Below are 23,067 nucleotides of genomic sequence, written 5' to 3' on the forward strand. Positions count from 1 at the left end.
TCTGTTAGAGCTGGAGTCACCACCACCATTTTACCCTCTGGCGGAAAAGCAAAGAGAAGCGCAGGGGGGATGCATACGATTATCAGCCTTGTCCTTGACCACCTTGGCAGTCTATTAATATCACATATTTAAGAAGTCAAAAGCTATATTTATGAGTATGAAATGATTCGACAGTAGCCATTTATAGGGTTGAAATTGTAAATCTTTAGACTTCTGAAATGTTCTAGTATCTTCTTTCCCTCTACTTTTTTATTTTTCCTTCCTTCTTTTTCTCTTCCTCCTTTTCTGGGAGATCTACCAAAACACAGTGCTGGTAATAAAGTGGCATCCAGAGACCTGATGTAGGCACTCAAACATGCCGGCCAGAGCTCCTTTTGAAAGCATAAAATGTACTCCTCATGAAGGTAGCTGACAAGATGAACCTACGGGGGTAGGAAGGATATAAATCTGCAGCTTTTGACATCAAACCCAGAGCGTCTCGCCTGCCTTTGGTGTGTGATTTACAGCCCAAATTATCTGTTAACCACATGAGACAAGAACCTGATAACAGTAGCCCTTTCTCCTTAGATGGATACAGTATGTGGTGAGGGTTGGCATGTTTTTACGTGTCTGTGAGCACAACAGGTACCATACAGACTGAAGTGTTGAATACATCTGCTCTTGATACACAGCTTGTTTTGCCCAGTGGCAGTTATTGGTTTCTCCTTTCAACTTTCAGCTGGAAAGGTAACACCTGCTTTTCCTAAAAGAGGACAGATAAGAGGATTCCCTGTGAAAACCTGGGACAGTAGCAGCTTATTGGCTTTGATGTGTTCTGCTGCATTCAGTTATCCTTTGATGTCAATTTTATGAACCTGAAATTGGTTTTAGGCTATGAAAGCAGTCTGTAAGGCACATTTAATTTGTATTTGCCAGCTCAGAACAACATGGTGGAACGTGGGTTTTTAGTCTTGCTAGCAGCATAGCTCAAAGGTGTTCGCCATTTTGGTCCAGACTGAGACATCTCAACAATTACTGGATGGATTGATGTGAAATTTTGTACAGGCTTTCATGACCTCCAGAGGATGTATCCTCTTGAATTTGGTGATCCTCAGATTTTCCCTTAGCACCACCATGAGCTTGACATTTATGATGTTTTTTCAGTGAAATGACTATAGGATGGATTGCCTCGGCGTTTGGTACCAATGTTCATGTCCTCCTGTATTCATTTTGGTGATCCCTTGACTTTTTTTGTAGCGCCACCATCAGGTCAAAGTTAAAAGTTGTCCAATTCTTTGGCTTACGGCTGAATACATGCAAATCTTTTTCCATTTGCATCAGCCTCAGCTGTACTTTTTGTTTAGTTCTGATCAGCATGCTAACATGCTAAACCAAGGTGGTGAAAATTATGTCTGCTAAACATCAGTGGGTTAATATTGTCATTGTGAGCATGTTAGCATGCTAATGCTTGCATTTAGCCCCTTTGTGCCAAGTACAGCGTCAGACGCTAGCATGGCTGTACACTCCTAGTTTTAAGTCCTAGTTTTACACTCTTGTTTTAAGTCCATATATATAAAAGTTTTTTGATTTTAAAATGAAAACAATTCCGATGTCAGACTGAAAATTAAATGCCAGATAATTAGCACCATTATTTTGAGCCATGTTACTTCTCTCCTCTGCTGTCCCACCATTTACAGCCTGCTCTGTTTCCACAGGCTATTGATCTAATTTCTCTCAACACTGTCTGCAGAGGGCCAAGTATAAAAAGAAGTGCCAACGACACAGAGCATTATGCAGTTATGTCAGCTTGGGAAGGGGGAGAAAATTGCTAAAAGATTATTTCTAAACGATCCACTGACAGCAAATACAAGTCTGAGCTTTGTTGGGTGTTTGGGAGTGAGAGAGCGTGATTTATGCACAGAGTAATTTAATATGAATTAAGAGTCTTACAAAGACGACAGCTTTGGCAGGTTACATGTGAGTGAGGTAACTGAGGCTGAGCTTTAGAAGAGCATTTCTTAGAAACCCAATAGTCTCTCCTGTCAGTTCCACCTGGGAGGAGAGGAGGGGAAAGAGAAATCTTCATTGTTCTTGATTTATCAAAATCACCAAGTGTGAACGTTGGACACACTCTGATGTTTTAGACGCCAAGCCCTGTCAAGCAGCTTTTTCTTTTTTCTTCTTCCAGATAAGTTTGTGTAGATAAACTCTTGTGTTTCAGGTAGACGCACACTACTTGTGCCATAGGTCAATTACTATCTAAATTTGCCAGGTCAGGGTGGCCATGATTTATGTGCGCTTTCAGTCTCAGTACATGAATCTGCTCATTTGCAGAAATAATTAAATCATTCTGTGCCCTCCACGGAGCATAACTTCCACTGGTCCTGGCGAAGGGGAGGAGGCGTCACAGCCAAAAAGCATTTTGTCATAATAAATGTGTCTGAAAGTGTTTCCAAAGCATTTCTTAAATCATTAGTGGCTTCTAATGGTGGTTTGGCCCACAGGGAGCGTCACCGACACTCATTTATCTGCCTCACAAACGACAGGAGCAGGTCCACTGGTGATGGGTTGTGGGCCTCACACACACAGACACACACGCACGCTGTGCTCATGTGGGATTTGAAAGTGGGCTCGTATGTGTGTGTTCATTTGTAATGTTCATTCACTCAGAGTTAAGTCATGGCGGAGTGTTTGCAGTGTGACAGGCATTATGGGCTGAACGCTCTCCTAAAACCTTACAATTTTACTCCCCAGTAACGAGCTTTCCAGACACAAGCACGAAAATAATTTTTCGCAGCTTGACAGAATAATTGTGCAATTATGAGTGTGTGTGTGTGTGTGTGTGTGTGTGTGTGTGTGTTCGTGTGTGCTATGCAAAAGTATTGTGTGTTAAGAGAGTTTGAGGCTTTTTTTCCTGTGACATTCAGAAGTATTTGGCATTAGGATACTTTGACCCTGCATGGTTTTACTTGCATTTGAACACGTAAATTTAGACCACGTTTGTGCTTCACTTGCTGGTGCCTGAATACACACACAGAGATCTGACTCGCTTTAATAAACTGCATTTAATGTTCAATTTGAAAACTGTCCTCCGCCTCCATATACCCAGTCATCTCTTCTGAACTTCTTGTTGTGCAACATCTTTGTGAGAAACACAAATCAGGTGAAACTTGACCCACAGTTCTAGAAATTAGGATATGTGTAAATTTAATCCACATTTTATGCTCTATATTTTTGCTCAGTATGCTACAACCTGTAGATTAACACTGGGGACACAGTCAGGTAGAAACAGCTTCACAAAAAGCTTTAAGATTAACTCTCAAAAGAACAACTTGCTTACTGAGCTTGAATTTGTGAGGAGCTCAAAGCTCACTGCAGTACATGTGTTGGGTTTTTTTTTTTTTCAGGCACTTTGTCATTATCTTCAGCATTCAGCTCTTATTGTTGTTATATCTACGTAAGCTCATCCTGAATTACTTTTAGAGCAAAGAACCGTCTAACTATTGTCTGAATTTAAACTGTAACAAGTTACTTGATGACAAAGCCACATATTCGATGTACATTAGGGTTCAGCATGTGTCAGTACAATCATCATCATCACACGTTTAGATCTCATCTCGCCTCAGGAACCTTCAGCATTAGCACCTCACGCTGATCATGTTACAGCACTTTTATAGACCACGTTCTGAACTTTTCTGAACCTTTTCTCTCTCCTCCCCTCACTTCCTCTCTTCTTCATGTGTCTTCTCACCTTCAGACCCACCACTTGTATTTATTTCCCACCAGTTCTTCTCCTCTCACTTCACTGTTTTCTTTGCTGTGCGATACGATCCCAGAGGATAACAGAGGCGTCTTGGAGTGTGTGTTTGTGTGTGTGCACGTAGGTAGTCAAGGACACTCCTATGACTCACTGCAAATCTCTTCTGGTCTCCAACTCACTCTCGTTTATTAAAATGACCACCGCTAGTGTTTTTACATGATGTCATAACTGTACAATTAGAAAACCGTGTAATCCTTATCTGCGTGTTCTCCATGCATTGACACATTAGTTTAAGATATATTGTGTATGTCTGACATAAAGTTTGCTGCCAGTTTAAACAATTGTCGACAGTAGAGCCTCAATGATTAGTTGATAAATCAATTAGTCGTTCAAAAGAATATGAACCACCAGCTGTTTTAATGATCGATTAATTGTTTCAGTCATTTTTCAAGTAAAGGTGTCAAATATTTGCTGGTTCCAGCTTCTAAAATGTCAGTAAATGTCTTCTTTTCTTTGTCATTTATAAAAGTAAATGAAGAGTCTTTGGGATTCGGACTGAAGAAATTTAAAGACGACACTTTGGGCTCTGGGAAATTGTGATGAGCATTTTTTTTTTTTCATATACAGTATGAATATTTTTTAGACTTAACAACTATTTGATTACTTCTTACAGCCCTGATCTACAGTGTAAAAGAATATAGCATGTACAGTATGTCCCTAACTGTCTGCACATTATTCTGCAGCCTGCCAGCAAAGTTCATTTTCAAAGTGCACTTAGGGGAAGACAAGCAGCAGTATTTGAAGCTAAGGGATGCATTTACTGTGGATGATTGGTTATCGTAGCCTAATTTCGCAGAACAGCCACAAAATACACAAGAATTTCTCTACAATTTTACTGGACTGGAATTATTGGATTTTTTGCAGCTGATAAGAGTGCATGCAACTTAAAACCAAACCGCAGATTTTTCGGACCGAGAGAAAAACACAGATACTGTATCAAGTTTAGTATTTGAAAAGGACAAATCAGTCACTGGGAGAAAAACCAAAAAAAAAAAAAAACCAGACTAGTGCTTCCACCGTATCAATCGATTGATGATTGACAGAGAGACTATCCTCAGCAGCCACTTCACACTGTTCAGGACATTAGAGGTCAGCGCGCGCTGCACGTCCACCAGTGCAGGCGTCATGACGGCTTTGTGTTGTTTTCCAAAGGAAAGATCTGAGGAAGAGGGCTGGACTCTGGCACGGTGATTACAGCCATCAGAGAGGCAACACTGACAATGCAGTTCACATGTGATAATTGCCCACACACACACACACACACACACACACACACACATTCACAGACACACACGCACTAGTTTTGTCTTTCTTTTTCTGTCTGTCTCTTGCTTTTAGCTGTTCTGAGTTCATAGCAAAATAAACTGTTCTGACTTAATTACAGTGGACGGACTTAAGTGCAGTAAAACCGTGACCACACACACACACACACACACACACACACAAACACACACACACACACACACACACACACACACACACACACACACTTGTTTAATTTACAGACCAGCTGCCTGGTTTGAAATGACTCAGTTACTTTACTGCCAGCGTTTGTGTGTGTGTGTGTGTGTGTGTGTGTGTGTGTGTGTGTGTGTGTGTCCATGTGTGCCTGATATAAAGTAACAAATATGGCCTTTGTTGTCACTGTCAAAGATCCATTTGTTTTTACTACGTGTGATACAATGACAGATTTATTCTCATTTTCTTCAGTAATAAATTATTCTCCACTGATTCGCTGATCCATTCATCAATTAAACAAACCAACTCTGACTTCTCCCAGAAAATCATACGTTTCACATACTTCCTTGTCTCACTTCCTGTTCACACACAAACAGAAGAAACAATGCAGTCTCTTTCACATCACTCACTCCATACAACCTGGTCACATTAAGCAATATGTCTCAAACACTGACTTGTTTTCTGAAAAGGTCACTGAAGTGATTCTGTGTTCCTGCCTTTCTGTTATGTCAGCTAACACTGCATTGACTCATTCTTTTAACATGTTTCACTGCTTGGTTCTGAACAATGGACATGCATGGGTATTGTAGTTGCATAATGTTCATACTTAACTGTCATTTGGACAGAAAGAAGTTGACATATTGCCTTGCTTTTTGTTGGATGTGAAATGATACAGTGCCTGAAAAGTTGTTGTTTGTGTTGCTTTTCATGAGTATCTTCTGAAATAATAGCAGCTAAACTTTTAAATTCTGTGTTACTGAAAGCTTGAGAAAACAAAGATCTACAGCATGTACAAACGCAGTGAGCAGTCATTTCACTCCTGGTTTTAACAAGGTGGATTAGTCAGTAACAGAGACAGCAGGGACAAGCAGGGAGGGCAGCGGGACAGACCGAATGTTTTCCTACATGCTGCTGCCAACGCAAGACTTATACCACTGAAATCAGATAAAGCACTAGTTAGACATTTTAGGAAATACCCTGAATAAATGCATTTCCTCAAAATAAAAATTAAATGACGTTTGTGCAGAGAGTTAGATGAGACGATTGATAGCATTCTCATGCATGTACAGTAAATATGACGCTGCAGCAATCAACTGGTTAGCTTAGCTTTGCATAAGGACTGGAAAGAATGGAAACTGCATGTTTGGCTCTGTCCAAAGGCAAAAAAGTTGCCTACCAGGACATCTAAAGATCACCAATTAACATGTTTTATCTTGTTAGTTTAATGCCTTCAGTAACTGAAGTGCAAAAACATCAATTTGCCATACCAAACTAAATCTTGGCCAGCAAAAAATGCCTGAATTTCCCGGAAGATACAACTCCTGACAGAAAAATAGTTTGACACATAACCCTTACAAATTTACTTTTTTACACTCTGTACACTCTGTCTACACTTTGTTTTCCAGTTTTTATGGTAAATTAAACTAACTGTCTCCTGGCTGTATCTTAGTTTTGATTGTACAGACATGAGAGAGATATTGATCTGTTCATCTGATTTACAACAAGAAAGCCAATGAGTGTGTTTCCCAAAAAGGCAAACTATTCTTTATGCTGATGCCTCTTTGAAGAAGCTTCAACACATGAACGTATATCAGCTGTGATGTAAGCAAATGAATGTAGTCAGAGATATTGCACAATAAAGTTATGTCCAAGAAGCACCAAGCTCAGACAAGGACAACCTGTCAGCAAAGCAGCTGAATAAAGATTATATAAGGCTATTGTGAATTAATGAAGCTCTGCTGAAGACACACAGAAACACACACCACATCCATCAGGTTGCCACACGGCTAAATAATACACTGTCAGAGGAACAGAGAGGAAGGGCAAGACAAACAAACAGGGTGGTCCTCCCTCTGTGTGAGGGGCCACAGCGAAAACAAGCAGACCGCTTTTATCCCAGAACACACACTGGGGACTCTTGTGTTACGCAGTAATTCGCGCAGAAAATGTCACTGTGAATTGAAAATTGCTCCAAGAATACTTTTTAAAAGTCTGTCCTCTGATGTGGCCACATTTACCACCTCTGCGGTTCATCCCTGGTTGTCTTTGTTCTGCGCGTTGGGCTGCAGGGTGTGGACGCTCAGCCGCTGGTGTGAAATTTGTGGTCTCATTAACCCAATCCTAATCCTTGTTTGCTCCAGAACATCTTTCATGTGTCATGTTGCAGCGCACAGCCTAGATTATAATGCTTTAACACCACAGCAGGGAAACAAAGTTTGGTCTTTTTCTTTTTTTTTACAGACTGCTTTCAACACACTCATTGTCACGCAACAGAAATTACTTTAAATTATAGAGGGAAATCCAATACTCTCAAGCGTCACCAGATTAGGTCTGTGTTACATGTATAAATGCTCTCTGCCTTCTCTTAAATGGCTTTTGAATAAATGTCTGAGCCGGTCCGGCAAGTCGGCTCTGCTGTAACAAATTCTACCTCTGGTTGTGTCACAGTAAAGGCCTGGGAGTGATGAATGAAGGTTCAGATGACAGCTTGCCCTGGTTTACAGGCCTATCTCTCTGTTTCTTTCTCGCTCGCTCTGCCCCGTAGCTCCTGTATTTTAATGCTCCACAGATGGGATTGACGTTGCTGTGACAGGCGGTGACGCAGGCGGGGTGTCGAGTATCAGGGCCACTGACAGGTTACCATCAATCACACCTCTTACCAGCCAGCCACTTAAATAACAAACGCCGTAACACACCTCTCTCTTTGCACTTTTCTTTTTTCTCAAAGGCTTTATGATGCCCAGGAATGTTGGCTCCAGTTTGGTCTTTAGACTTCAGAAAGTAATCAGGTGTGTGTGTGTGTGTGTGTGTGTGTGTGTGTGTGTGTGTGTGTGTGTGTGTGTGTGTGTGTCTGTCTGGGGGTGTCTGGGTGTCTGGTTGTGCTCTTAGTGGCAGATAAATGAAGCCCTGTGTGTGAATGCAGATGCCAGCTTAGGATGGATCTCTTTGACTGTATCCCATTTTATGTTAGATTTCTTCACCTTTTCTGCATTTGGAAACTTTTTTTTTATTTTTTGATAATTCCATACTATCATCTATCATGTTTTTTTGTGTTTTGCTCATGGAACATGGCTTAATGCATCAATAATCAATTGATTATGTCATTTGTGATTTTGCATACATTTTCCCCTAATATGATATACTCAACATCAATATCAGAGAAATATTCTTATGGAGATTGAGATATTGACTGCGGCCCTGTCACCCAGCTCTACTCACTGATTTACTGTATACACAGTATAATAGATTAGCAATTATTTTCGTTATTAATTCATCAGCCAAATGTTTTGACTGATTTTTTGGTCTATAAAATCAGATGTTTCCAAAGCCCAGGGTGGCATCCTGTTTGAAAAATTTAGATTTTTAAATAGATATAAATTAATAACATTAATAACATCATTTAAGGCAAACACCAAACCTTCACATTTGAGAGGCTGGAAGCAGCAAATTCTGTGGTGTCTTTTAAACACAAAATTACCTAAACAGTTAATCAATTATCAAAACATCTGATGAATTCTTTGTCAATGACCAATCAGTGAATCGTCTGCTTTGGCTCAACTGTATATTTCCATTGTCTGCAGTAGAACATCCAGATTGACCACCGCTTGCATTATCACCAAAGCCCAGTAGAGGGACCCTGCCTTCACAGTGACTTCATAGATGTATTTCAGTTCTCCAGACAGCACATACTACACACATCAGCCATCACTCACCAACAAGTTTATCTGCTGTATTATTAAACAACACCCTCCCACTCAACATGATTATTAAAAAAAATCCCTTTCTGTTTATTTTTATCACTTGTGGCTGAAACTGAGAAAGGGAGAGGGGGAGGAGGGTGTCAGGGAAGGAGAGAAGAGGTGGGTGGGTGCGACTGGCTGGCATGTGAAAGACACGAAGACAATAGAGTCAAATTAGAAGACCGGCCGTCCAAACAGCCATGGCGCTTCTGTGGGAGCTTCCTGTCAGGATGGCGTGCACGATTAGTCTGAGCGCTGACCTCTGACCTCTTTAAAACACAAAATGCCTCTGTTGACATATTTAGTATGCATTTTGTAACATGTTTGCTGAAACACCAGGCGCAGTGGAAGTTCTTGGGTTTCAGAGTTGGAGCACATTTGCTCCAGCAACATTGGCCATAGTAAAAAATAAATATAGAAATAACGCCTGTTACATTTCTTCAGTATGCATCTAATATATACAATAGTAGAATGTAGTGAATTTCATCACCATAAGAATTTGCATCAGTTTACATTTCAGTTTGACAACAATGGTCTGGTGTATTTTAGCTGTTGTCTTAATTTGCATGTGTGTGCGACTGTAGTGTGATTGGCTGCAGTTTGTTCATACAGTAACAGAAGTAACTAAATATATAAAATATGATTTAAGTACACCAGGTAACCTAACACTGAATCAACACGTGTCTGACACAGCAGTGCAAAAACAGAAGAAATGAATCCAGACAGTGTGTTTTAAAATCATTATTTCACGTTTATTTAGATCCCCATTTGTTGTTACCTTGGCAACAACCTCCTGTTGTTCATGCTACTGTGTGTCTTTTTTTCTTAATTTATATAAACCTAAGGCCGTGAAAAATACAATATCATTGTTTGTGTGTGTGTGTGTGTGTGTGTGTGTGTGTGTGTGTGTGTCGGGGGTGGGGGTGGGTGTGTAAGTAAAGTTAAATAGTTCAGTATCATAAGTCAGGACTCTGTGTTCAGTCCCCCGAGAAAGAGGCAAAAGCTGGAAGTGAAATGGCAGCGAGGGAAAGTCGTGGGCAATATTTTGATCTGTGATCTAATTTTAGCTCGCCATCGGCTTCAAATAGAAACGTCTCCATAAATATTCATGAATGGAGGGAAGAATCTGTTTCTCTGCGATGCAGAGGGAGAAGTCAGGGGAGGGGAGCTTTCTGTATTCTACCTGAAACTCTATTTTTAGCTGTCACTGCCTCTCTCGGTCTCTTCCCCATGCACGGAGATGCTAAATTTAGCTTCACAGAGGCAGAATCGTGATGCTGTAACAAAAATAGAAACGAGTTTATGGTCAGAGCACGCAGGACAACAGCCAGGAGTGCAGCATCATTAGGGAGGACAGAGCACGATAGAGGGAGCGAACAGGAGAGGCTAAGACTTGGTGTACTTGTAGTATCTGGATGATGTGTGTGCTCACAGATCAAAACTATCGGTGTGTAAGGTGGCACTTTGGCACATTAAAGGCATCATTTACGCACGCAAAACATGTTTAGTCCATAATTCTTCTGTCAAAATGGTGATTAATCCTCAAATGCACATCATCAAATGCATGTTTGTACATGTGCAGGCATGCACGTCCAGCCACACTGCCCCGGTCCCACCAAAAAGCCCTCATGTGTATGTCTCAGAACAGGCTGTACTCTCTTCCCCTTTGAAATTTTATTTACTCTCCCCCTCTCTTTGCCCTATTTTACCACTTACCCTGCTGTCTTAACTGCCTCCCTCCCTCTGACTCCTCTCCTCGGCTATCTATAGTGCAGTCAGTGTGTCTGAATCTGTCACATGTATGGAGGGATGGGGGCTTCTGGGGGATGGTGTTACGTAATAGCCAGTAACGCACTAACATCTTGTCCTCATGCAGCATCCTAGGAGGGTAGCAGGGTAGGAGGAGGGGCACTGAGGAAGGAGTGGAAAGACGAATGAATAGAATGTTTGCATCCTGCTGTTGGCGCGTTCCTACTATTAGTGCGCCAAAGAAAGCTGCAGCCTTCAAAGTCATCAAGTAATAGTATTAATGCTATTAAAGCTTTGATTAGCTGTTTTTAGCCATGCTAGACACACGGCTCTGTGGATGGCAATGTTGGTCTGTCGGTCCGGACTGCAATAACTCAACAAGTATTTTATGGATTTGTACAAACATTTATGGTCCCTAAACATTAGCACGTTAGCATTGTTATTGTGAGCATTTTGGGTTGCTTAGATTAACATTTCGCTCAAGGCACAGTTGTATTAAGTAGTAAGTCTCATAAGCTCTTAGTCATATTTTCTCATTTTTTTCAATCTCAGAACCCATCAGCTATCGTCTGACCATGGTTTAGTCTCTGGGGGTAACGGCCAATGTTTCGTGGCTTCCAGTGTAGCCCACAGATTCACAGGTAATGAATAATGGATATCTGGGCCAAGACTTCCTCTTCTGTGTGCCGGTCGTTGTTCACATTCTGATGAGCAACGTCAGGCGAGGTTCAGAGGATACTGCAGCTGATCTCTACAAAGAGATATCTTCATTGGAATGCAGATTAAAAAAAAAAAAAAAAAAGCTAATACAAAAGCTAAATCATCGTCAGACAGTAGCCGATGGGTTGCTAGATTGAATTTCGGCCAATGCCACCCAATCCCACCTGTCTTGGACTACACATGGACTGTTAGTAGAGATTGTATTTTTATTATCAGCTTATCTATCAAGTGTATTATTGTTTATTATGTTGTCCTTTATTCGATAAAATTTCCGGGAAAAATAAAAAAAATACCCATCTCTAGTTCCCAAAGTTCAAGATAACAACATCAGATTGTTTGCTTTCTCAGACCAACAGTCCAAAGACCAGTCAACCAAAAATTAATGTCTATAAATTATCTGTCATTCAACTATTTGGTTAATCATCAAATAGTTTCAGCAGTTCAGCAGCAGTTCATTCTGTTGCCTGTTACTGTGAAAACAGACGTAGTTTATAGACTTCAAACAGCAGCTAAAGTGTATTTAGTGTTGTGTTATTCAGTCTTTGTCCAGGAATTTACTCAGGACTGTGATGATGTTTTGGTGTTGTGCTTCTATTATTTCCCACACTTATCATTGACAGACATCTCCAGCTGACACTCCTGCACCCATAGCTTCAGTTTTTATATGCCTTGGCTTTCAAAGGTTTTTATTTTTGAACATGGTTACCCTGCTATATTTATTTGAAAAAGATTGAATGTGTGTCTCAGCATCTGTCCGTCCAAAATCCTTCACGTTCTGCTAATGGTTGTTTTGCTAAAGTGGGGATTTCTACTCTGGAGTTCCTCAGTCTGTTTATAAAAGGGGACGTGTTGCCAAACGGAGCACCAGGCTGACAGAGTCTCTCCAGGTTCGCATGTCAGCAGAGGGGCTGTGGGAAATTAGAGATGTGGATCAAGGCAGAAACGTGCCCAGACTGTAAAAAAGCCTTGCTGTGCCTTCACTGGGTGTTGCTCTCCGTAGTCAGATCGTGTTTGATCAGGAGGAATTCCTCCTCACCTGAACGCCGGCCTATTTTTAGACTCACCCTCACCCCCACGTCAATACGCTGATGCTAATTTTAGACTCGCAGTCCTTCACTGCACACACATGCCTCTGGATGTTCACACACACACACACACACACACACACACACACACACACACACACACACACACACACTCGTACCTCCCCTGCATGACATTAGCCACACAGGCTTCACACCTTTAATGAAGTGCACTGGTCCATGTTGTACCAGTAGATAAACACAGGCTGGCTGGAAGTGGCGGGATTTGTGGGAGTCTTTGCTTTTCTCGATTTGCTTGAAATCTTCAGGCAGCAGACGAAGAGATTTCTGCTGTTATCTGCCTCCTTGTGTCTCATCAGCTTGATGTAAATGGCTCCATTTGGGTCAGTTGTCCTTTTAGTTAGCCCCCTCTGCAACAGGAGGATCATCTACATGCAGCCATTCACAGTCTGTGGCTCCCACACCCCCTCATTGTTTAACTGCAGTGCTGCTTTTAGTCCGTGTTGTGGTATATATCAGTGTGATAACTGCATTCCCACATTTTTCACACATGTCATTTCCTTTTTTGTCACTATCCTAAATTGGTCATTTTTAGCCTTTATTTTGGTCTTTGCTGGTTTATAATGGTTATGCTTCCGTCTAAATGACACAATTTCCTGTTCAAGGGATAAAAACGGCTGAATGTTGTTACCCAGTGATGAAAGCTTGTGATATTTTTGCATTTGGACTATTGTGTCGTATATTCATTTTCTCCCTGTCATTGTTACTGGACCAGCCCCAGCCTCTCAACTGGAGCAGATACTGGGATTTCTACATTGCTTTGTCCGTGGCCACAAGCACAACCTTTTCATTACCAAATGAAATCGGTAGTATGTGGATCAGCCCTCACTGATCCATTTATTTGTCTCACTGTCACATTCATATTATTAGAAGACATCACAGTGACAGCTCAGATTGTACTGGACAGTCAGTCAGGATATCTCTAGTAATGATGCTGACAGATGTTTTCCACTTGTTCTTATTTACTGTATTTCCTACCGATGAGTCCAGAAACAGATTCATTCTGTGGGAGATATGTTCAAACTAGTGGTAGGAGTGTCTTTTTAGGTTTAATATTTTAACGGGAAAGTGGTTGCTTGTTAACAATGGCAACCTAAACCAAAGAGTGGGTGTCCAGGATGGATGGATGGATGGATGGATGGATGGATGGGTGGGTGGATGGATGGATGGATGGATGGATGGATGGATGGATGGATGGATGGATGGATGGATGGCTGGGTGGATGGATGGATGGATGGATGGATGGGTGGATGGATGGATGGATGGATGGATGGGTGGATGGATGGATGGATGGATGGATGCTTCTTTCATTTCCTTTCCATGCTTTGGAATAAATCTGCCCGTTTGTTGTTTTTATCCATAAAATGTGTCTTGAGTTGTCTAACCTTAATAAATCCTCACTTTCTCTTTTCTCAGTTTTGATGTGGAGAATGGCTTGTCAGTGGGACGCAGCCCCCTGGACCCCCAGGCCAGCCCTGGCTCTGGTCGGGTCATACAGGCCAACTTTCCTCACAGCCAGCGGCGGGAATCCTTCCTCTACCGCTCCGACTCGGACTTTGACCTTTCACCCAAAGGTCCTTCCAGAAACTCCTCCACTGCCAGCGACCTGTAAGTTCATTCCCACCTGTGTTTAGGAGGACGGGTTGTTGGCAAGATTTTCTTTCCTGGATTTATTCAAAATGATCCTTTATTTACACCCTTCAGATCAGTCCAGCGTCTCTCAATTGTTCCTGCTCCACACATGCTTTACTTTTGTGTTGTGTGCTTATTTTAACATGTGGTGATCTGTTATTATTTGAATGCACAAAATAAAGAACATGCTTTCTGCAACTTAAAATAAAAATCATATTCAATGTCAGACTGCAGCCTTAAAAGATGTCTACTGAAATCATATCTAATTGCCTCTGTGATGATTTGATAAAATACAAGATTGATATCTCACAATACAAAAGTAAAAGTCTCAATACCAACAGTTTTTGTGTGCTGTGCTTTAGGTTTCATTTAAAAATAAGTGAGTGTGCTGTATATAATCTCTACTGAATATAGTCCACAGTATATTCAGCATACTAAGTGTTGCATGAGACATTTCAGTACAAAGACTTTGGTCCTGATGCTGAGACACCAGTGAACAGTTTGTTTTCTGTTAAATATCATTTAACCAAAAAAACCAAAAAGACACGTCTGTCAGTGATTTTCTCGTCTCGTCGGTCTTCCTCGTGCTGAGAGGCTCCGAAATGGGAAGATTCATGTGGTTGGCCCCCTTACAAGCTGCAGCAAACAGTTGCAGTCTCAACTTTATTTGCAAATTTGAAGCTAGTCTTTCTGGCATTTTCTTTGGACTCCTACAGGGTCCTCTGAAGCCAAAGGGCCACACTGTTGAGGTGGTGTCCTGTCTCTTTCATGGCTTTGTATTTTGATGTCTCAAAGCTCTTCTGCACATGTTTGCTTGTATTGGCCAAAAGTCCTACACAGACTGATATGAGGGCTCTACCTCTGATGCTTTCTTGTCACAGTCTTTCAGTTTTATAGCTTCAAACATGCTGCGCATTGCGTGTGCATGTGCGTCCAAAAACCCTCTCTCAGATCCACAGTCTCGAAAAGCCCGACATTAGCAAAACCAGCTGTTTTTCCATCACAAGTGCTTGCATGTCCAAACTGCTTCTCAGGGAATGCAAGAAATTGCAAGAAAGGGGCAAATTTTTGTCTGTTTTTTCTTTTCTTTTTCTTTTCTTATTTTGCTGTTTGTGTGTCCGATATGTCCCCGAAACAGTCCCCTCCACAGTGCGTAATGTCTGAACACATTCAAGTTTGTAACGTAAGCAGTCACAGGTCTCCTCATCGACTCTCGCCTATCTGTTTTTGAAGGGAAGAAAGCTTGAAGCACTGGGAAGTCAACTGGTTGTCATCTCGGTGAGAAGAACATGATAAAATGAAAACAAGATAAAAACACTGACTCTGTCCCCTTGAAGTCCTCACCTGCATTCCCTCTAGATGACTTCACGACCATTTCCCACCCCCCTCCTGACCAGCGTGACTAAATGTCAGACACTTCACATGATCTCCGTTAGACCCCCCCAACCCCCAAGAAAACACCCAGTTCTGTTTTGTTTTTGCATGTGATGCTTAATCAGAGACAACCAAGTATAATAACACTATCTGTGTTTTTATTTACTTGAGTATTTATCCGTTCGTTCTTTTATATCACCCACCCTTCCACCTACCCCAATCCGTTTCCTCACCAACTGTACTTTATGCAGTGCAGCTTGTTTCTTTTTATTTCATCTTAACAAAGTTGTTTGGAATTTTTATTTAATACAGATGAATTATTAAGATTTAGTTTCTTATAGATTGGTTCTCATCAGTGTTTCATATATTTTCCTCTTGTGTATTCTCATCTGTATTGCAGACACACAGAAGACATGATTGTCACACCGTTTGCACAGGTGAGTCCTCTGAATCCCTTGGAAGCAATTTTCCTTTTTGTGCTCTCTGAACGTTTGCCAGATTTGCAAATAAAAATGAGAGTCACGTTCACTTGTGCGTGAAAGACAGCAGGTCGTTCAGAATACTATAATAAAGTCCAGATGGTACGAGACCGGGCATTACTGCCTCATCGGCGCAGGCCCTCAGCATCATGTTTGGACCTGCGACAGGATCAGGCATCCCGCTGGCGTGGCCTGGCTCTTGCGTGGGATGTGCGTCACACTTGTGCTCACTTTACACAGTGAAAGAAGTGGTGAATCCAATACTGCTGGATCATGCTGTTTAAATTTGCATGCCATGGCTGATAAGGCCGCTACATGGGTCAAGTCTGGACACCGGATACTCTGAGGGCTTTCTCTGTGTGCTGAATCAGTGTTTGGCTGCAGATGGAGTGACAGACATGACATAGAGGAGAGTCAGTGATGCCATCAAAACATCAGACGGGGAGAGGGGAATGCCTCTGTGTAGCACGTCAGCCTGCAGGATGAAAGCCTCAGTATCTGGTTTCAAACGCTCGTCAGCAATTCATATGAAGAAGCACTTGGTCTAGTTCAAGATGAATTAAGTGAAGGCATGTGCAAGTATTTAAGGTGATGAATGAAGTGACATCTGTGGTGTCATTGCATCACATTTGTTACATATGTCACATTTGGTGATGTCGCACATTCAGTCTCCTGTCCCAATCTTATAGGTCCTTGCCAGCCTGAGGACAGTCCGAAGTAACTTTGCCGTCATAACCGGCCAGCAAGATCGCACAGCCAGCAAGTAGGTTCTTAGAAAATGTCCTTTTCTGCTTGATGAATGTTCTCATAATCTCAATGTCCCACCTGACAAACATACTCGTAGTTCCAGTTTGACTTTTGCTTGTTGACGTTGGATGGTCTTCTGTCCACAGGACACGATCCTCAGGCAGCAACCCGCCATCCATGTGCAAGACCAGCCTCGCAGGTTAGTACTGGTTTTAGACTGGGCTGTTTGCTATTCAATATCCCATTATCAAGACAGACCGAGGACACAACGAGGACATTGTCATGATTAAATTTGCGAATTGTGAAATCTGGGATACACAGTAATGAATTAGTGCATTAATGTCATTCACAAATACCTGAAATCCAGTGGTTCATTTATCATGTCATATCATCATGTAAGAAAAACCATTACAATGTTATATTTAAAGAAAGCAAAAATCTTTGAAAATCAGTATTGTCAGTAAAACATTACTAAAGTATCAAAAGTATCACAAGTGAGTGAGCATTGTTCTGTTTTAGCTGCTCAATGTGGAGCTGATTTGAACATATTTCCCATTATGCAGTTTAATGATACTGTCATTATATTCTATAAGATCATCATATGTTGTGTGTGTGAAGTTACTAGAAATGTTGTATATAAATACAGTATTTCCCTCTGAAATGTGGTGAAGTAGTACCTCAAATTTCTGTGACCAGTTGTTCTCAAACAACGTGAACACTTGGGGTACAGCCCTTTTTAAGTTCCACTTTAACAATCTTTTTGACGTTTGAACAGTATGTGAATGAGCTCATTCCATCCCATAATGCCTTGCTGTGTTTATCTGGTACAGAGGAGCCTCACCAGCAGCTGGCCATAGAGACTCTAGATGAGCTGGACTGGTGTCTGGAACAACTAGAGACACTGAAAACTCGTCACTCTGTCAGCGAGATGGCTTCCAACAAGGTACTTTAACACAAACATTACAGTGAGAGCACAGCGCGATAAAGCCAACATACACACCTGTCTTAATACAGCCAGGTTCAGTGCGAGGTTGCAGTGCACTCTCTCTAATCTGTACTGTGATTCACCCCCCTGAGGGATTTTATTAGTCATGTGCATCTTGTTGCCATTATTAAGGCAGTCAGAGCCCGGTCAACTCCATGAGCACGGTATAGTCAGTGACCCTGAACTCATCAAGGTTGAACCTCGGGAAGAATATAATTAGAATATAAAAATATATTCTGTGTGTTCATCATATTGAAGGATTAATCCTGTTACAATAGATGCATGTAACCATCAAAGCTCTTGATTGTGAAGATATCTATAAATATCAAGAAGTTCTTCTCACCACTGTTGCTCTCTCACGTCACTGCAGCTGTTGATGAGATGTTAATGGTCAAAATTCAGCAATCGAATTAGCTGATTTGAATTGTTGTTTCCCTTTTGAGATGAAATGCGTCAGCACTTTTTTATTAGAGCAGATAATAATAGACATGTTAATAATTTTCATTGTTTTTTCATCAATGGACGGCAGCTCAGATTAGAGTGGGCTCCAAGTGCAACACTAAACCCGTGCATTGTGTGTGATGTACTGTTAAGTGCTGTTAGCCTTCACTGATCCCTTAACAAATCTGAAAGCTCACGAACGCAGAGAATCCAACATGAAAATATGAATAGAATCTCACGTCCCTCAGCGGATGGGAGCGGGGCTAACTCCATGAATGAGCGGGATGGTTTCATGCATGCAAATAGAGACTAGACACACAGACACACCCTTCCCCCCACTCATGTGCAGAAAAATGTGAATGAGGAAGTGGGAGCTGAAGATGAAACGGCATCCCCCACATCCAGTCTTCCTACATGATATCCCTCTCCTCTCGGACTGGAGCCCGGCTCTCATGTGATTCCGTGATTAGACCGCCCACGCAACATACACATGCCCCTCATACTAACGCACACACATACATACATCACATGTGCACAGACTTCCTCCCATCACACACATGAACATCGCCTGCCTTGCCTCCCGTCACATATATTGCCTGCTTGGATACATATACCGTTACACACGCTCACGTGGCGGCAGCAACCCCCACCAACACAACATCCACATCCACCCTCCACCCATCCATCCCCCCACCCCATTGCTGCAGATCAGTCAATGAGCAGCTTCAGTCAGTGGGGAAGAATTATCCATACTGGCACTTAGAAACAAAGACAGGCACACAGGAGTGAACATGTTTCCGCATCGCTGACAGACTTATTGAACTCGAAGTGTCTTTGAGGAAGAGTGAGACCTCTCTGGACCACTGAAACATTTATGTTTGATAAGCTTCATTGAGAAAATGCTCATTTAAGCCCATTCACAGTGTTTTTCTGAGCTCTTAACTGATTTGGTACTCAAAATAAACTGTGACTTCCTGTAACTTATTGTCATACCAAGACTTTATTATCTTATGATATTCAACACGATTAAACTGTATTCAACGTATAAAAAGTTGGGTTAACCAGTTTAGAAGTATTAACTGCACTGTGGTATGGTTTTTGTCATCAGACTGTGTGCCATTGAGGTATTCTTTTAGTCAGTTTGGGCTTGTTTTCATACATGAACATATTGTTTTCATGTTACCAAGGCAGTCTGCTCTGAGTGTATTTTTGTGTCAAAATATTTAGTTAACTCCTGTTTGTAATCATATTCATGATAATGGTCGATGTTCCCACAGCCTTGTGGTACATGGTGTGCTGCTTTTATTTTTAGCTACATGAATGAAATCCCCCTCCATCCATTCAAAGCTTTTCCTTCATATCTTCTTCAAACTTTGTGCACATGGTGTGTCTCACAACCTCCTCCTCTGACACGCTCAGCCCTGCCCACTTTGTACATCTCCCCACCAATGAGGGCTCTCTGTCTCTCCAAACTTCTGCTGCAGCACGTGCCTGATTGGCTGCTATTCTTAGGCATTTTTGGAAGGAGGCGGGGATTGGAGTACCTCGTTCTCCCTCTGTTTACACACATAGGCAGTAACTGAGTGAATGAGGGAGAGTCAGGGGGGAGCGATGGAGTGTGGCTTCTCTGCCTTACATCCTCGCATCCCCACAGCATTCCCACAGCTGGGCATCCACTCTCTTGTTCTGCTGTGGACCTCTGAGCAGATTTTTTTCATGCATCTGTTCAGCTCGTACTGATCAAGGCTTCTGCAGCACTAACCAGTGGACTGTTGGCTTGCTGTGGATTTTGCTCAGGCAAGCAGTACAGGAGCACAAAGTGTCCCTGCTGTCGGAGGACGACCAGAAAGCTCTGCTCTCTCGCTCAGTTTTATTTTTGCTCCCATGCCTGACTTTGCGCTGAAATGCCAGAAGTGAGTTATTTCATCTCGGTGTCGTGGATGTTCATTCAGGTAAGGAGAGGCGAGGGATGAGATGGGTGGGAGGGAGCGAGACTGCTCGAGGCTCACATGTTGCTCGTTTCTTGAATGAGTGTGAACAAGTGGACAAGTGGTGGTTGAGAAGAGACGGTGGACTTTCACTGACAGCATAGACATCTTCAATAACATTTGTATATTTTAGATTTGAAAACATCAGCCACATGCACAGTGTGCAGCATGTGTTTCGGCGCAGGCTACTACGAGTAGAATCAGTCATGCATCTCTGTCCAATCATAAGCTTCTGCACCGTGTGTGACGTGAGGCACACACAAGCACATGTGGATGCTGCTGCTGGTGTATCCACTCTGGGTATATGGATGGATGGTTGTTTGTGTTTAGATGAGTGTCTCTCTTCTCGCAAAAAGTGTGTTTGATTTAACTCGTTCATGCTTGTGTGTGTGTGTGTGTGTGTGTGTGTGTGTGTGTGTGTGTGTGTGTGTGTGTGTGTGTGTGTGCGTGTGTGTGTGTTTGTGCGTAGTTCAAGAGGATGCTGAACCGAGAGCTCAGCCAGCTGTCAGAAACCAGCCGTTCAGGGAACCAGGTGTCTGAGTTCATCTCTAGCACCTTCCTAGGTAAATAATCCACAAGCTGTGCATAAACATATGTATCATATGAATTATATCATGGAAAAAGATTTAGCAGCAGTCTACACATTTTTTATTTTTTACATTTGACACATGCAACGCAATAATGAAGTATATGAATAAATATGATATATGATTGATGATGATTAGAAGGAATACAGTACTATAGCATTATTACAGAAGAGTGCAACAAGAGACTGTTACAGTGTTAATGTTTGGTCTGTTTCCATCTGACAGAGAAGCAACATGACATGGACATCATGTCTCCCCCCACCAAGGATAAGGACAAGAAGAAGCGGCCCATGTCCCAGATCAGCGGTGTGAAGAAGGCAACCCACAGCCCCAGCCTGGCCCCATCCACCATCCCTCGCTTCGGGGTCAACACCAGCCAGGAAGGATTCCTGGCAAGGGTATGACAACAAGTTCAACACTTGTTTATCTCTATACATTGTTTTTAATGTATTCTTCCTTGTAGCGTATGTTTGTAATGATATATTTTTGTGCTTGCTGTCCACTGGCAGGAGTTGGAGGACATAAACAGATGGGGTATTGACATCTTTAAGGTCTCCGAGTATTCTGGGAATCGCCCACTGACGGTCACTATGTACACCATCTTCCAGGTAACACATCCCAGCATGCTGCACTTTATCAGAGTATGGCCCTTGTACTGTGTAACCTCAAACATCTGATAGAGTAAATGAGTGAGCAAGACGGTAAATGAATGAATGAATTTTAATGAATGATGAATCTCTACCTTGACTGACCCAGTGTTGTCCTGCTACTGTAGGAACGGGAGCTGCTCAAGTCCTTTAAGATTCCCGTGGACACTTTCATCACCTTCATGATGACCCTGGAGGATCATTACCATGCAGACGTGGCCTACCACAACAACATCCACGCTGCAGACGTGGTCCAGTCCACGCATGTCTTACTGTCTACACCTGCTCTGGAGGTACGTGATCACTTGATGTCATCCGAGACAAAGAGCAGATACAAACTTCATCATTATTCAGTAAAAACAATATGATCTGTACACATCCCGTCATGCTGAGCACACATACACACATATATTGACTGTGCCTGCCTTGTTGTTTTTCTAAGGCTGTGTTTACTGATCTGGAGATCCTCGCTGCTCTGTTTGCCAGCGCCATCCATGACGTGGATCACCCTGGAGTCTCCAATCAGTTTCTCATCAACACTAGTGAGTTTGCATGGCTCCACAGGGATTATGTGAACGTGTGGGGGTGTTGAGTGTATTTAACTATGCGGATGAGGTGTCTGTATACACGTGTGTGTGTGGGATTGTGGTTTACAGTGCTGTGTGTAAACTTTTTTGCTTCTCTGCATTCAGACTCAGAACTGGCCCTGATGTACAATGACTCGTCGGTGCTGGAGAATCACCACCTGGCTGTTGGCTTTAAGCTCCTGCAGGAAGACAACTGTGACATCTTTCAGAACCTCAGCAAGAAGCAGAGACAGTCGCTGCGCAAAATGGTCATAGATATGGTAAGAGGCCTCGGAGGAGCTCAGTTCTGTTCCTGCCTCATTTTCAGCAATGTAACATTGTGTTTTCTTCAAATCAAAAAATTTAAATGTCACTGTTTAACCAACAGGTGCTGGCCACAGATATGTCTAAACACATGAACCTACTGGCAGACCTAAAAACCATGGTGGAGACCAAGAAAGTCACCAGTCTAGGAGTCCTACTGCTGGATAACTACTCAGACCGCATACAGGTGAGAACAGTTTGGCAGTTTATTCATTGTTACAGCTGCACTGATCGATATATCGATATTACCAATGAACAAAATGACTTACTATAATGTGAAAGGTGTCGCTTGTGATCACAAACTCAGTTCTGTTCAGCTCCTCTCAGCTCTAAAGAGCATTTGAACATCTTTCTGCTCATTATTTTGGTTTTACAGCCACAATTTTGTTGTTTTGGTTCAGTTTTCTTACTCTAAAACTTACTGTTTTTATATTAGATATTTACAAACTGTTGTCTTGTCACCACAGGTCCTTCAGAACATGGTGCACTGTGCAGACCTGAGCAACCCCACTAAGCCTCTGGAGCTGTACCGGCAGTGGACAGACCGCATCATGGTGGAGTTTTTCACCCAGGGGGACAGGGAGAGGGATAAGGGGATGGAGATCAGCCCCATGTGTGACAAACAAAATGCCTCAATTGAGAAGAACCAGGTACAGAAATAGAAGCTGCAGCACTCATGAAATCATTATAAAGTGTAAAATTGAAATGTAGAAGTAGTGAAGAAATTT

At 42.1% G+C, this 23,067-nt stretch overlaps 1 protein-coding gene across 6 annotated transcripts in view; it reads left to right on the forward strand.

Moving 5' to 3' along the window:
• pde4ca (phosphodiesterase 4C, cAMP-specific a) overlaps positions 1-23,067 on the forward strand; it is a 52,246-nt gene that overhangs the window by 25,572 nt on the left and 3,607 nt on the right. For 4 of the 6 annotated variants that reach the window (XM_076744596.1, XM_076744600.1, XM_076744598.1 and 1 more), the window contains 14 exons: positions 13,986-14,177; positions 15,435-15,479; positions 15,976-16,012; positions 16,744-16,817; positions 16,948-17,000; positions 17,632-17,744; positions 20,685-20,778; positions 21,028-21,200; positions 21,312-21,410; positions 21,578-21,742; positions 21,892-21,991; positions 22,142-22,296; positions 22,404-22,526; positions 22,807-22,989. In XM_076744596.1, coding sequence (XP_076600711.1) covers positions 13,986-14,177; positions 15,435-15,479; positions 15,976-16,012; positions 16,744-16,817; positions 16,948-17,000; positions 17,632-17,744; positions 20,685-20,778; positions 21,028-21,200; positions 21,312-21,410; positions 21,578-21,742; positions 21,892-21,991; positions 22,142-22,296; positions 22,404-22,526; positions 22,807-22,989 — 1,606 coding nt within the window. The other 2 variants (XM_076744597.1, XM_076744601.1) reach the window with 2 other exon arrangements.

This window comes from Chaetodon auriga, chromosome 12 (genome assembly GCF_051107435.1).
Source record: "Chaetodon auriga isolate fChaAug3 chromosome 12, fChaAug3.hap1, whole genome shotgun sequence".
NCBI classification, from domain to species: domain Eukaryota; kingdom Metazoa; phylum Chordata; class Actinopteri; order Chaetodontiformes; family Chaetodontidae; genus Chaetodon; species Chaetodon auriga.